We start from the raw sequence: 14,215 nt of genomic DNA on the forward strand, positions 1-14,215 counted from the left end.
TGCTATAGAAAAAGTACAGAGAAATATAGAACTGTTGTTTACCTGTGATTGGGTAGCAATGCTCTCTATCAAAAACTCCAAAAGTTTTTTTACTGGAAGAAGGAAAGGCAAAAAAAGAGATTCAAAAGCAACTTAGAAGGTGGTTTTTCAGACAATTGTGTGTGTCACTCTTCCTTTTTTCTATTTCGGAGGGGCAGGGAGAATAAATTTCCAAAGTGCAGTTCACAATACATAAGACCTCAATTTAGATGCAATGTTAACTGCTCTCTTTGCTTCTACGGGGAGGGAGAGATATCCCGCCTAATAGTAATGTAGCTACGCTAAAGTCCTTTATTTTCTCCACTTTCCAGAGGAGTAACAGAAGCAATCCTTAACAATGTCTACTCAGAAGCAAGTCTCCTTGAATTCTGTGGGTCTTACTCCCAGGTAAGTGGCGTTAGGATTGCAACTCAAGTCTATTGCAGCAAAAGAAAAGAGAGAGTGCAAAAAGTGTTGTAGCATCTTAAGATTAGTAGAAATTGTGCCATAAACTTTCGTGGACTAGAGCCCACCGTATCAGATGCACGCTTATGCCATAATATAATTTGTTTGTCTTTTTTTGGGTGGCATCTAAAAAGCTAAGACTTTTCCTCCTCTGTTTCCTCCTCGAAATCTCTTGCCTGTTTTATCCCACTTAAGACGGGGGAAAAACGGGAGAGGGCCGTCAAAAATAACCGAGCAACCCTGTTTGTAGACAATGGACCCGTAACTCTATGCGTTCCAAAAAAAAGGAACTTTAGGTTGGCTTTTTCGCCGCGGGGTATGACGGGAGGTAAAGAAGGCGGAACTAAGAGAAGACCATAGATATGAGTCTAGAAGGGCCCTCGCCACCCTTCCTCTGTACTTCAGCAATGGGACTTGGAGAGGCTCCTTTCGCGACACTTTTGCGCCCCTCCTCCTCTTCCCCGTTCCCAGCTTTACGGCCGGTGCTTGGCGGCGGGCCCGTGGAGCCGGAAGCGAGCAGCGGCGGTGGTCGTGAGGGAGGCCGGAGCTGCCCCTGCCGAGCGGGGCCACATGAGGAGAAGGAAACAGCAGCGGCGACGGCTGTGCTGACTGAGGCGGGGCCCCGGCCAAGATGAAGCTGAGCACGCAGGCCTACTGCAAGATGGTGCTCCACGGCGCCAAGTACCCGCACTGCGCCGTCAACGGGCTCCTGGTGGCCGAGAAGCAGCCGCAGCACCACCAGCAGCAGCGAGGCCGGGAGAGGGAGCCGACGGGGCCTCACCTGCCGGCGCACGCGCTCTTCGTGGACTGCATCCCGCTCTTCCATGGCAGCCTCGCCCTGGCGCCCATGCTGGAGGTGGCGCTCACACTGGTGGGTGGGCCGGGGGGGGCTGCCAAGCGGGTGGGGGGCAGAAAGCCGGCGTCGACAGTAAATTGAGCTAGACAGATGAACCAGTGGGTCTCACGCGGTATAAAGGCCCCATATTGTCATCATTCAGAACCACGAGGACTAGTATCTTGCTTTGATTTTAGGGGAAGGACCCTAACCCCGTGGTCGAGCACCTGCTCTCCATGGAGAAAGTTCTTGGTTCAGTTTCCCAGGTAGGGGCTGGGAAAGACTCCTCCCCGCCTAAAACCTTAGAGAGCCACTGCCAGTCAGTAAGCGCTGAGCTAAATGGGGCAGTGGCCTTACTCAATGTAAGGCCACTTCCCATATTCTCCTTTAAACCCTTTATTCACAACCATGAGGACTAGCGTCTTATATTACTTTTAGGGGAAGCGTCTTAACTCCATGGTAGCGCATCTGCTTTACATGCAGGAGGTTTCTGGTCCAGTCCCCAGCAGCATCTCGAGGTAGGGGCTGGGAAAGCATACACTCCTGCCAGCCTGAAACCCTGGGGAACCTGCTGCCAATCAGTGTAGACAGTACTAAGACTCAATATAAAGCAGCTTCTTGTGTTTCTTTCCTCCTCAATGGGAAACTAGTCCTTAACTTGTTTGCTGCTTTTTGGGAAGGCTTCCCTGTGAATAGAGCTTCTGTGCCTTATAGTGAACGTCAAATCCTCACTTCATCTAGCTCAGTATTATCTTTCAGGCAGGGGACATTCCTAGCCTTATCTGGAGACTCCAGGGATTGAGCCTGGGACTTTCTGTATGTAAATCATGGGGTCTTCCACAGCCCTTCCCCTAAAAGTAAGGTTCTAGTTCTCATGGGTCTGAATGAAGGATTAACATAGGAAGTTGTCAGTTGGTTTCCCTACCTCAGTTGGTTTCTCTACCTCAGTACTGTTGACATTGTCTGGCTGGGAACACCAGGAATTAAGCCTGGGGCCTTGCTTCTACATGTGATGCAGTTGATTTACGGCCTTTCTTAACTGCTGAGGTAATATACTTCTAAATATAAGATTGTGGGGAGGGAGCAAACAGCAAAGCAGGGGGTCTGTTGCCTTAATTCATGGCAGATATGTCCGTTGAAGGCTGTTGACTATAAGAACTAAATGGGGCCTCCCTGTCTGTAGGCAATATAGCTCAATATGCCACATAACGGGACAGATGAGGAAGGCAACTGCTACCTCTGTGCTTCTCAAAAAACTTATGGCTGGCCAATGTTGGAAACAGGATGCTGGCCTATATATAACCTCCCCATGAAGAGGCAGGATCCCTTGGAAAGACAGTTGCTGGGGGGCTTCTTTTGGGCTTTCCTTAAACATCCACCCACTATGAGAAATTGAGGGTGCGGTACTAGATGAACCGTTATAATAACATCCCCTAACTGTCCTCCAGATTTTTTTATAACTCCCTCGAACTCTAGTTGGTCAGAATTTGGGGGTTGTGGGAGCTGTATTTCTAAACATCTGGAGGACACCAGGCTGGGGGAGGCTGCCTTCTACACAAATTCACAGATGATCAGGCAGCATACCTTTGGATATCACATGCATGCGGAGGACAAACAACAGAGGGGGGCTGATATGTGGCCTTCCCAGGGGCATCTGGCCACATCTCTTCACCATGTTATCTGTTAATAACCCTTCCCATTATCTAGCACAGAGGATATTATGCTTCCAAAGTGAGCACCTCTATACTTTTTTCATTGGTTTGTAGAAGTTGAACTTTCGCCAGTTACAGGACAGCAGGGGGGTTGAAAAGCTGCACCTGCCCAACGGTCCTTGGCAACACAACTGCTAAATGTACAAAGGTCCTTGTGTTAAATATTTCACAGCATCACACCACAATACCTTGAAAGACCTATTGTCTCAACATGTGTCTGCCTATACCAAGATCTTCAAAGGAGGCTTTTCTTTTTGAGCTCCCACCATCTAAGGGCAGTGGGTGGCTATAGGAGAAAGGACCTACACAGTGATGGGAACCCAACTTTGGAATGCTAACATATCATCCACCTTGATGACATTTTGGCACCAAATATCTTTTCATTTCTCCCAGCTTTTTCATCTTTAGTCTTTATCAACTTGGTGGCCTCCAGATATTTTTTACTGTAGCTTACATCAACCCCTGGCAGCATGGCTGTGCTGACTGTGGCTCATGAAAATTGTAGTCAAAACATCTGAAGGGTGCTATGTCCGGGAAGGGCGCTCTTCATATTGTTTTTGCAGTGCTTGCTGTTCATTTTAGTTTTGCTGGCTGATTATTATTTTTTTACTGCTTTTTAACATAATGTTTTAATGTTCCTGCTCTAATTTTTTGTTGTGGTTTAAAAAAACTTTTTTGTAATTCACCCTGGGAATCTGTTGATGGGTGCACTATAAATCAAGCATTGAAAATAATAAACATTTTGGCCGCCTGGACAGTGCATAGCCTGTGATATCTCTTCAGATAATAACCAGCGTGTTCACAGCCCCTCTGATATCAGAGTACTTAAACCAAAAGCATCTAGAGGAGGCTGGGCAGCAATGGAATAAGTTGTGTTGCTGAGTACAAAGGTGAATGAAGAGCACCATGGACATAGAATTTTAAGGGCAGTGAGTCACTTTGGTATACAGAGCATTGTGGCAGCTCTTTGGAAATCTTTGCAAAATCAGCTTGTAGCTTTAATGGGAAATTGAAATAATTGCAGAATTCATGAAATGCTGCAATTCCTCACACAATCTAATTATGAAGAAATTGTATTTGTGCATTTTAAGCTGAGTTGGGATTTGTCAAACTTTAATCAATTAGCAAATCAATGTGGCATGCAAATATTGTTTGTGGCAGCTTTGACAAACGTAATCAAGGATAGTGCGAGATGTCTTAGAAAGCCAAGGTGCTTATCCATATTTGCGTAACTTTTTATTGTGCTGCCTTGTGGTTTTGTAAGTGGCATTCAGATTTAACAGCCTATTTGCTGATTGATAGTAGAAACGCCAGAAGATGAAATGTGTATATCAACTTGGGTCCAGCAGTCCTGGTTATATGTCCAGCCAAAAGCCACAAAGTGCAGTGCTGAGACCATCATTAGAAAGATTGAAGTCTAAAGGATAAGAGCAACCAAACAGGTGCATGAAGGAGATACAGTATTGAGAGAAAGTGTAGAAAGCAGAAGTTCCCAGTGAAATATTTATTTTGTCCAAGGAAGAGTCTTTGCTCACATCCTGTCCTTTTAAGGTTATTGTCAAAGTACAAGAATACTTAAGGAGTTGCAGAGTAGTAATAGAGAACTGAAAAAATCACACAAGGCCTTATTTTAAGGGAAGGTGATCCACATACCAGTCCTCCCACCACCCCATGCATAATGATAGGCTTACACAGTTAAAGCCACAATGAACCAATCAGCAAAGGATGAATTAACCACATGAGCCAAGCAGATATGCCACGGGAATAGGCTAAAATGGATTCCTCTGTCCAACCAAGGGTCACTAGGCCAAGCTTGTTGATAGTTGGCCATTTGTTGGGAGTAAAAATTGCCTCTGGCTGCCATGCACAGAACCCAGTGAAAGCTGTCTGTGCATTTGTGTTAAGGCCACAAATGACTAAATGCACTTGTGGCAAATGAGACAGTTAACTCTTGGGAATTGCAAGGAGCAATTTGAGAACTACTTCCCAACGGTGCCTGGCCATCTGCAAAGCACATCTACTGAGCTGTCATGAGGAAACTTTATCGCCTGGTAGGGCAATGCTTGTTTTAAGGCAGGTACATGTGCTTGGTGATGTGTACATATTGCCATTATAAAATGTCTTTCCGTACACTTAAGTAAATTTCATTACATTCAAATATGAAAAAATAGCTGTAGGACAAAACTGAACTTTGAGGTTCAGTTTGGGAAACAGCCGTCCTTGCAAGATTATGAAATAAATTACAGTTGGCACATGGACAGATAAAGAAAGATGACTTTACCCTGGTATGGTTTAATTTATGCCAGTATTCCTGAAAATGACCCCACCTCCCATCAGCATTTGGCTCCATCTGGTTGACCAAAATTAAAATGTAAACATAAATTTTTATTTTCACTTTGAACTGTGCTCCCACACTCATTAATATACAACACTTTATATTGTTTCATTGGTAACATAAGAGGAAAAATGACTATTATTCTTACTTAATCTAAGCACAACCAAAAGGGCTCCTGAATAGGCGTTTAGCTATGCGATGTTGAATGTTATCTGCTAAGTCTGTTCTATCCTATTTCCCCTTTGTTTTTGTTTAAATCAATTCACAAACCCAGGAACTTGAAAAATTGACCGCTAATAATGAAGCATATGTTGTAGATATTCCTGCAAATTTATTATGCTATTTTTGTGATGTACAAATGACATGAGAAGACTTGGTCCATTTATTTGTATAATTTGTTATTCATATGATCCTTGTTTATAAAACCCAATAAAGTGTTACTTTAAAAAAAAACCTGTTGCTAACAAGCCAGAGCAGAGCTGTCTCTCTCTGTTGCTCCCCTAAAATTGAATAGAAACTGAGCTTCCTATAGAATAGCAAAAGGGAAATTTCAGATCAGCTTCTTAATGTTTGCTGTGAGCAAGAATGTTTTATCCGGGTGTTTAGTTTTAGTTAAAAGATCTCAACTTGCTGGCAATTAAAATGGCATCTATAAACCCTTGAAATGGGGGTTATGATTACTTCAGCAGTTGGCTCTTTAAGTATAACAATGCTAGCAAATGACAATTTAATGAAACACATAAATCCATGTCATTCTTTTAGAAGAGATTATTTGTGTAGCTTCGTTCTGCTTTTAGACAGTTTAATTCAGGGCTGTAATTATTCTGCTAACCATGAGATTGATGTGTTTTGCAGGAAGCTGGAATTCAGCATCCAAAATGTTCTGCAATCCACTTAATTCCCCCTCCCCCCATTTTTTTAAGATAGTAGTTGACAGCAAAAAGCACAATTGCTAGCTCGTTTTTCCACCTCCCAAAATCACTGGATTATCTTAATCAGTTACATTTATTGTGAGTAGCAAATATGGGGATATATTCAAAAGCCACTGAAACTGGGCCAAAATCTGATATGGATAAATGCAGCACTTTAAATCCTGCCTCGTAACACCCAAGATGAATTTGCCCCTTTAATTCTCACTGGGTATTTTAAAAAAGCTTTGTGGCAGATCAGATGATACATTAGGATAAAATGATATTATGCAAATATCTTCACTAATTAAAGTGACTGTTGCAGCAGGGGTGGAGGTGTAGACACAATAGAATCTGCACCTTATCACCAGTCGAGGATCATGTTGCTCTTCCTGCTAAAGCCCACAGCCCTGGTTGCTGGGCAGTTTAAATGTGGGTCTTTCAGAGTGGGGCTGGTGACCAGTTTTCTCGCCCCTTCTCCCATGAGAGTACTAGCAAGTCCAGAGTCCACCAGCCCTTCATTCTTCACAGCCGGTAGGGGACAAAAGAATGAGGAGCTCCCTCCACTCTGACTTGTGCCGTCTGTCCTCTTCCCACCCCACCTCCATGAAGTTTCTACACACATCCTAAGACCCCTCTCCACTCATTTTGCCACTTCACTTCCATGCTTAATGAAGTGACCAGAGGAAGGGCAAGATGGTCTCTCCCCTTCCTTATGCATACCTCTGCTGTCATATTTTACTTCTCCACAAAAGTCCTTCTCTGGCTTGTCTTTTCCATGTGTCTGTCAACCAGGTTGGGCTTCAGAAATCCCAATTTATCTGTAAAGGAAAGGAATTGCTATGGCAGGCATATAGCACTTACAGTTAGTAAAAGCATTTCATGGTATTTGCTTTGACCACTTTCAGCAGCCCCTAGTAGATCACTGTCTCCATGGCAGGCTGAGACTGTGCGAATGTCTTACAGAAAAACACACAATTAAATCCAGGACCGAAGTGATAACTTTGAACCCAGATCTCCAGCATCCACTGCACTGATAGTTTGATAAAACCCTTTATATCTTTCTAAGTTCTACTCAATAGATCCTTTGAAATTAGTGGGCATGACTAAATTAGGATATTTAATTTCAGTGTTTCTCCTCTGAGTAGATCGAGATATCCAGGAGTCCCAAATTTGTCCCACCTCCCCTGCAGATTGTCCGTAGCCACCCAGTTCACATTTTGTAGAATGGAAATAAAATGTTCCCTGTATTACAGGGGCCTGACTCATGTTAACTAGAAGTCAGGCATTTAGCGTTTCTGATTCTGTGCTGTGGAACACTCCAGCAAAGATTCCTCAGGCATCGTCACTTTTGAGTTTTAAGTTGTTTATTTTATTTTATTAGCCAGTCACCTTAACCCCTTCATTTAAAAAAAAAAGTTTCATGTTTTAATGCCACCATTGTATTCTATGATTTGGCATTATAGAAATTCTATCAATATAAATAACATAAATATACATAATAGTGGCCAGTTTCACCGGAGTAGAAGAGCAAGTTATATGTTGTATAGAACATAAATTTAAAGTCTTTTATGAAATGATTAACAGCAATAATGTTTCATTTGAGAAATAGATTTTTTACCTAGTACCCTGGCAGCCCAAAAGTTTTCATTTTGTTCTTGCAACAGCTCTCAAAAGAGAGGCATGTTTTCCCATGCTAATAGGTATAAAGTGGCTATTTCAATCCACTAATTCACTAGCTATCACCCCCTGCGTCTGTGTGACGTTAGCCAGTGCTTTGAGTTTTGAATGCTTACGGATTTTTTATTTATGTGCTCTTTCAGATTGATTCATGGTGCAAAGAGAATAGCTATGTAATAGCCGGGTACTATCAAGCTAATGAACGTCTGAAAGATGCCAGGTATGTTGCTGCAACCACCTTGCCACTGCCACCCATTCAAAAATGGACGTGAACCACATAAAGGGAGAGGGGCTTGGAGACAGAAAGAAAGAAAGAACCGAATCAGAGGCTAACCCTAACGAAACACCTAGTAGCAAATTCTTCCTGTAGCGCTGTGCTTGTGGCCTTGCAAAACAATAATTCCCAGGGCTCCTTAAGGGGAAGCTATTACCATTGGTTTAGTTAAATGTGTAGGTCAGCTATCCCTGACCTGATACTATGGGAATTGTAGTCCAGATTATCCAGAAGGCACCAGATTGTTTGCAGAAGCCTTATTTTAATTTCTTAGGCTTTGTTTAATGCCTGATGCAATGAGGCCCATATCCCATGTCTCTGTTACAAGAACAGGAGGTTGGCCAGCGTGAGTGAACAGAATAGAGGACTGGCAGTGCCCAGCCACCATCAGTTTATTTCAAATCTGGTTTAGCTTTAGACCAGGGTTAAGGAAACTGTTGCCCTCCAGATGTCATTGGACTCCTAGTCCAATAAGTCCCAGCCAGTGTGGTGAGTGTTTTTTGGGATGAAGGGAGATGTTGTGCAACAACGTCTGTAGGGCCAGAGGTTCCCGATTCTTGCTTTAGGCCATATAAAACGTTTCTTCTTGAGCACATCATCGGACATCTTATCATCATCTCTTCATTCAAGTGTTCCAATTTCATTATGATTGATTTGAAGAATAGCAGAATTGTAAGTAATTTGTGTGCTTTTTGTAGTCCAAACCAGGTTGCTGAAAAGGTTGCCTCCAGGATTGCAGAAGGCTTCAACGACACAGCCCTCATAATGGTACGTAAGATCCTTCCCCTGCCCCCCCCCCCGCGCTGCCTTTTTCCTTTATTTAGTGTACACTTCATGGCCATAGCTAATGACATCAATTGCTTAGATTACATTTTCTGAAATGTAAGTGCTTCAGTTATTTGCAAGTCTTGTAATACAACCCTCCCTCGCTGCCATGAAGTCACACCATCACCCTAAAGCAGTGCTTCAGAACTGTTTTCCAGAAAATCCTTCAGTTGCTCAAGTTTCTTCCTTTTATTTAAAGTAAAACAAGAAGACAAGTAATGTTGGACAAAGCCCTATACAGTTTCTGACCTGGGTACCCTGATCACTGCCTTCTCTATAAAAGATTGGGAACCACTACATAGGGGATATGGTCTTTCTCTCTGGCCTTTGGGACTCTTCCAAGACATGTCCCTCACCAGCCCTGCTCTGCACCCTCCACAAGTGTTTTTGCCTAGCTGGAAAATGTCCTTGAGCTTTGCTTGCCTGGATGGAGACTAGAGAGAGGTGTCTTGAGAGTAAAGTAAGTAGCCTATTCTGCACAGGTAAAATTCATATTAATTTCCCCACTTTGGCCTCTGGCCCCACCTACTAGTGGCAGGTGGCCCTCAGAAGATTGCTTGGAAGAGAATGTGGCCCCTGGACTGAAAAAGGTTCCCCACCCCTGCTCTACAACTATGTGTCTTTGTATTGAGATCACTGTCAGCGATGCTTTTTGAGGCCCTGGCTATTTGAGAACTAGCAACCAGCTATTGTTTTAGTGTGGGTTGTTTTAATACTGTTTTATTGGCTGCCATCCTGATCATATTAATTGAATAATAAACTGAATTAATGATAATGATACTTATTTCCTTGAAAGTTTGTTTCCCCATCACTACGGGATTTATACCTGCAGTGTACAGCTGCAGGGAAACTGTTGGATGTGTTCTAGATTGCACTCTGTCACCATGGAGCCAATGGTTAACAGGCCTAAATTATGCCTTGCATTAAACAAGTGTGTGCCCTTAAAACATGCCCAAGTATCCTTTGCAACCTGCTAGGTGTCTTTGGCTGACCATCATGGATTCCTCAGCAGACAAAACAAGCTGGAAAGAGTTCCCTGAAGGTGGAAAGTTTGAAAACCACTACTTTAACAGGAGTTCATTTCTAGTTCATTCTCCACATTTCCAACTTAATTGCAAGGGTCCATTTCCAGTGCATAAATTGTAAGGTTGTTCCAGTGTGTGTGTCTAGGTGAGAATGCTTTTCTGAATAGGAAGCTCCCTTCTACTGATTCAGAGTATTGGTTAATCTACCTCACTGTTGTCTACACCGAGTGGGGAATCTTTTTCGGCTCAAAGGCTGCATTCCCTCCTAAGTAACCTTCCAAGAGCCAGAGGAGAAAGTTGGTGGAGCAGCAGCTATGAATTTTACCTTTGTACAGTAGGCCTCTTTATCTTCCATCCAGATAAGCAAGAAGTATGATCTGCATTCAAGGTAGCATTCCAGTCAGGCAAAAACACTTAAGGAGGGTGCAGAGCAGGATTGGTGGAAGGTGTGGTTCAACAGGGTGTGTGGACTTGGGAGAGCCCTGACAACCAGGTAGAGAGGACAGGTGTTCCCCATACCTGGCCTACACTGGCTGGCAGTAGTTCTTCAGGGATTCAGGCAGGGGAACATTTCCCAGTTCTGCTTGGAGCTGCCAGGGATTGAACCTAGGACCTTTTGCATGCAAAGCAGACATTCTGCCACTGAGCTTTCTGTTCCCTCTCTCTGTTCTGCATCAGGTGGATAATAGTAAATTTACAATGGAGTGCATAGAACCGACTGTTCACGTGTACGAACATCACGAAAACAAATGGAGATGCAAAGACCCGCACTTGTGAGTATTCATAGAACAGACCTTTGCTCCTAAGCAGCATTTACATTTTTATATTTAGCATATTTTACCTTGAAACGAAGCCTAAGTTTGGAATTCAGCTGCAGCTGGCTATGAGTATGAAACAGTCAATGCAAAAATATACAATGTACAATCAATACAAGGACACAGCAAATCCAAACAATGAATTAATTCAGCCTTCTTCAGCATGTGCTGGTTGTCTGGGACGGATGGGACTTCTATTCTGAAACATCTGGGGAAGTCAATTTGGGCAACTGAATGAAGTAGTTTTTTGCTATTATCCCCAAACCAACTTGATAAATAAATAACATTTTAATGACCTAGATCCAGTGTTAGCCTAATAAAATTTCAGATCTGCCTAACTGAATAATATTTCAAACTGTAAAGCCAACAAACTCAGAATAGCAACATAGTGTATGAAACATATTGCCAAAGGAAATTGTTAGGTATGGAGGTGGGCTGGGGGAAGAGAGGAAGGAGGGTTCAGATGTGAAACAACCAGAGTAGCATCCATTGGGAACTAATCACAGTCAGCTTTTGAAAGGTTTTCTGCTCTCGCCAGAGCTTTTCTAACATGAACAAATAATGTGCAGGGCCTGTCCATGGTATGTGAAACAGTTTAAGGGTCATGCCTCTACGCCCCTGGCACTGGCCTTGTTAGGATGCAACACTAAGCTCTTGTTCAGCCTAGCCTTCCCCAGCCTGGTGCTCTCCAGATAGTAGAACTACCAACTCCCATCAGCCAACACAGCCATGCTGGCAGTAGCCTGTTGGGAGTCATAGTCCAAAATGTCAGGGGAGCATCAGGCTGGAGAAGGTGCCACCAAGAGGAGCAGGAGGAGGCGATCAGAAGCTTTCACTGAAACAAGCCAGATTAATAACAACGGTTTGAAGTTGCCCTCTTTTAATAAACCATTACCAAGACTGGCCACCGTTTGTCAAGGTTTGAACATAATGCTGTACTGTGCCTAGTTAAAAATAGAAGCATTAGCTTTGAATCTCCTTGTGACTGAGATGGAAGAAGAGAAGGGAGAGGGAAGTGAAGTGAAGTGAGTTAGTTCATCGATGCAACACTTAAGTCATAGATGTAGCACTGCATCTGAAGAAGGTCTCTGTGTGAATTGTAGCTCTGTGAGGGCTGCCTAGCAGATACTTCAAGCAGGTGCGCCTCTCTTGTAACTCCCATATTTCCTCAGGGTGAGTCATTTTGACTGAAGTGTTTTTTTGTTTTTGTTTTAGTTCGTAGTGTAGCTGACCCTCTGCTTGTCATTATGCATTGCTGATAGATTTTTCCTTTGCTTTCACTCCAATGGACTAGGAGGCTGGTTGGTTCCTCCTGAGGACCATTAATTCTTTACTTTTTTCTTGCTTCCTAGTGATTACTGTGAAGACTGGTCAGAAGCCCAGAGGATCTCTGCCTCACTTCTGGACAGCCGGTCCTATGAAACACTAGTAGATTTTGATAATCATTTGGATGACATCCGGAATGATTGGACAAATCCAGAGATTAATAAAGCTGTCCTGCACCTCTGCTAGGGAGTCTCCCATTGACTTGATTTGTTGGCATTTCCACTGTGCTGAAGAAGAAACAAAAGGGGGAGATGAATACTTTTTGAATGTAAATAAAGTACTAAACCGGTTCCTTCAAGTGATGTGGAAAGCCAATGAGTGAGACACATCACTTGGGAGAGAGAGAGAAAAAGGATGTGTCGCTATGCAGTCAAATCTTTTTAATGAGAATCCTTGAGGTTCCAACCGTAGTTTGCAGATTCCTCTGTGGACTCTTCTCCTCCTCGGCATAATACGTTGCTGTAATTCTCCAGCCGGGAACTAGATCCACTTATCCAAGCTATTCATATTAAAAAGTTTTGACTAACCTTTTATAACCTTTAGAGAGTAATTTTTAAAAGATTTAAGATTTATGAAATATCTTCCAGAGAGTTAATTGCTAGTTTTATTTTTTAAAGAATCAAATCTATAACTATAAGTGGAAATACGTGGCCAGTTTGAGAGCTGTTGTTCTAAGTGCTAACTGCTGGGTGTTGTGTGCCACCGTACTTGTTGCTATGACATGCTGCACAGGAAGAAAACAATAGCTTGACAAGCAATATACCCACCAGATGCTGCCAAGTTTCTCTGTCGTTCTGAGAATGCTGCAATTTTTCTGCCTATCAGACTCAAATGTAATGAGCCTGGTCGTTTTTCACCATGTGGTTTGCCCATTCCAAGGGCTCGTTGTGTCTTGAAGTGGTTAAAAAAAAGCAAAGTGAGTTGCAGGATTGTTCTTTGTTCTTGCTGTTTGTTTCAGGAGTGCTTCTCTTAACCTTGTGGTTAGAAGAACCTTGTAACTTCTGTACAAATGCACACCCATGTGGTATAAACAAGATTACAACTATGAATTTCAGTTCCTCTCATTTTACTGACTACATTCAGACATAGTTATGAGCACAACAGCTTTTGGCCTCAGGCTCATGAACTCCCTCTTCACCTTCTCCCTTCCTCCTACATGTTTTGCAGAAAATCATAGCTTCTATTTTGTCTGGACCTGTCTGGGGATTCTGATTTGCAGAAATCATAGTGTGCCAGGGATCAGACGAAACAGTGAACTGTGGTTTACTGTAGGCTTGCAAGAGAAGTTTTAATCTCCCCTCCCATGGAGGAAGGGAATGTGTGAGTCCAAAATTTGTCGTTGCATCTGACTGTAGCCATTTTGTGATGGTATAGTTGTATTTAAGAACTGCAGAAGTTTAAAAAAAAAATAAACACACAAATATGATGGGACACAGCTCAAATCAAAGCTGCGTTGAAATGATTAGGAATTGCTCATGAACACGCCTGAAAGTCTTTTATGGGAGGCACTCCTGTTTGTTAACGTCCTTTATGTCATGCAAACAGTCTTTATAAAGTGAGTTTCAAACAGTTACACTTAGTACTGAGCCACTTTTGCCCATTCGGAAAAGGCTTGTAATATAATATTGTAGCATAAAAGAGTCTTAAAATGCTTACATGTGTCAGTTTAGGGTTTTTTCTTTTCTTTTTCTCTCTACATTTACCTCTTGATGGAGAAGGGGTGTGGCATCTTCCTTGTCATTATTTTACATGTATTTTGTTTGTCTTTTCTATTCCTACGGACCCTGTATTAGCTTAACCTTTATTTATAACACATTCTACATTTTAAGCAGAAATGGTTTGAGGTTTTATGTTGGGAGAAAAAAATGTTTAGCTGACCACCTGCATTTCCTTGCTCCTCCCCCCCTCCCCATCACCTTGAAAATAAAACCAGTGAAATAAGTATGGCTTTTGTAATGACTTGTGATTCCGAGTATGTAGTCCAGATGTGGCTATTC

At 42.7% G+C, this 14,215-nt stretch overlaps 1 protein-coding gene across 1 annotated transcript; it reads left to right on the forward strand.

The window, feature by feature from the left end:
- The first annotated feature begins 846 nt into the window (after nucleotides 1–846).
- EMC8 (ER membrane protein complex subunit 8) lies at nucleotides 847–14,159 on the forward strand. The gene is made up of 5 exons (XM_083626384.1): nucleotides 847–1,354; nucleotides 8,097–8,173; nucleotides 8,926–8,995; nucleotides 10,756–10,850; nucleotides 12,245–14,159. Exons 1-5 carry the CDS (start codon nucleotides 1,115–1,117, stop codon nucleotides 12,402–12,404), a joined length of 642 nt encoding a protein of 213 aa, XP_083482510.1. The 5' UTR covers nucleotides 847–1,114; the 3' UTR covers nucleotides 12,405–14,159.
- The last annotated feature ends 56 nt before the right edge of the window (nucleotides 14,160–14,215 follow it).

Source organism: Podarcis filfolensis, assembly GCF_964270895.1.
Source record: "Podarcis filfolensis genome assembly, chromosome: 8".
NCBI classification, from domain to species: domain Eukaryota; kingdom Metazoa; phylum Chordata; class Lepidosauria; order Squamata; family Lacertidae; genus Podarcis; species Podarcis filfolensis.

Excerpts from the sequence above, each read along its gene's own strand:
- EMC8 (XM_083626384.1), top strand. The coding sequence starts at position 1,115 with ATGAAGCTGAGCACGCAGGCCTACTGCAAGATGGTGCTCCACGGCGCC. Across the intron at positions 8,174-8,925 it reads GAACGTCTGAAAGATGCCAG|TCCAAACCAGGTTGCTGAAA; the intron begins GTATGTTGCTGC and ends TGCTTTTTGTAG. Across the intron at positions 8,996-10,755 it reads ACGACACAGCCCTCATAATG|GTGGATAATAGTAAATTTAC; the intron begins GTACGTAAGATC and ends GTTCTGCATCAG.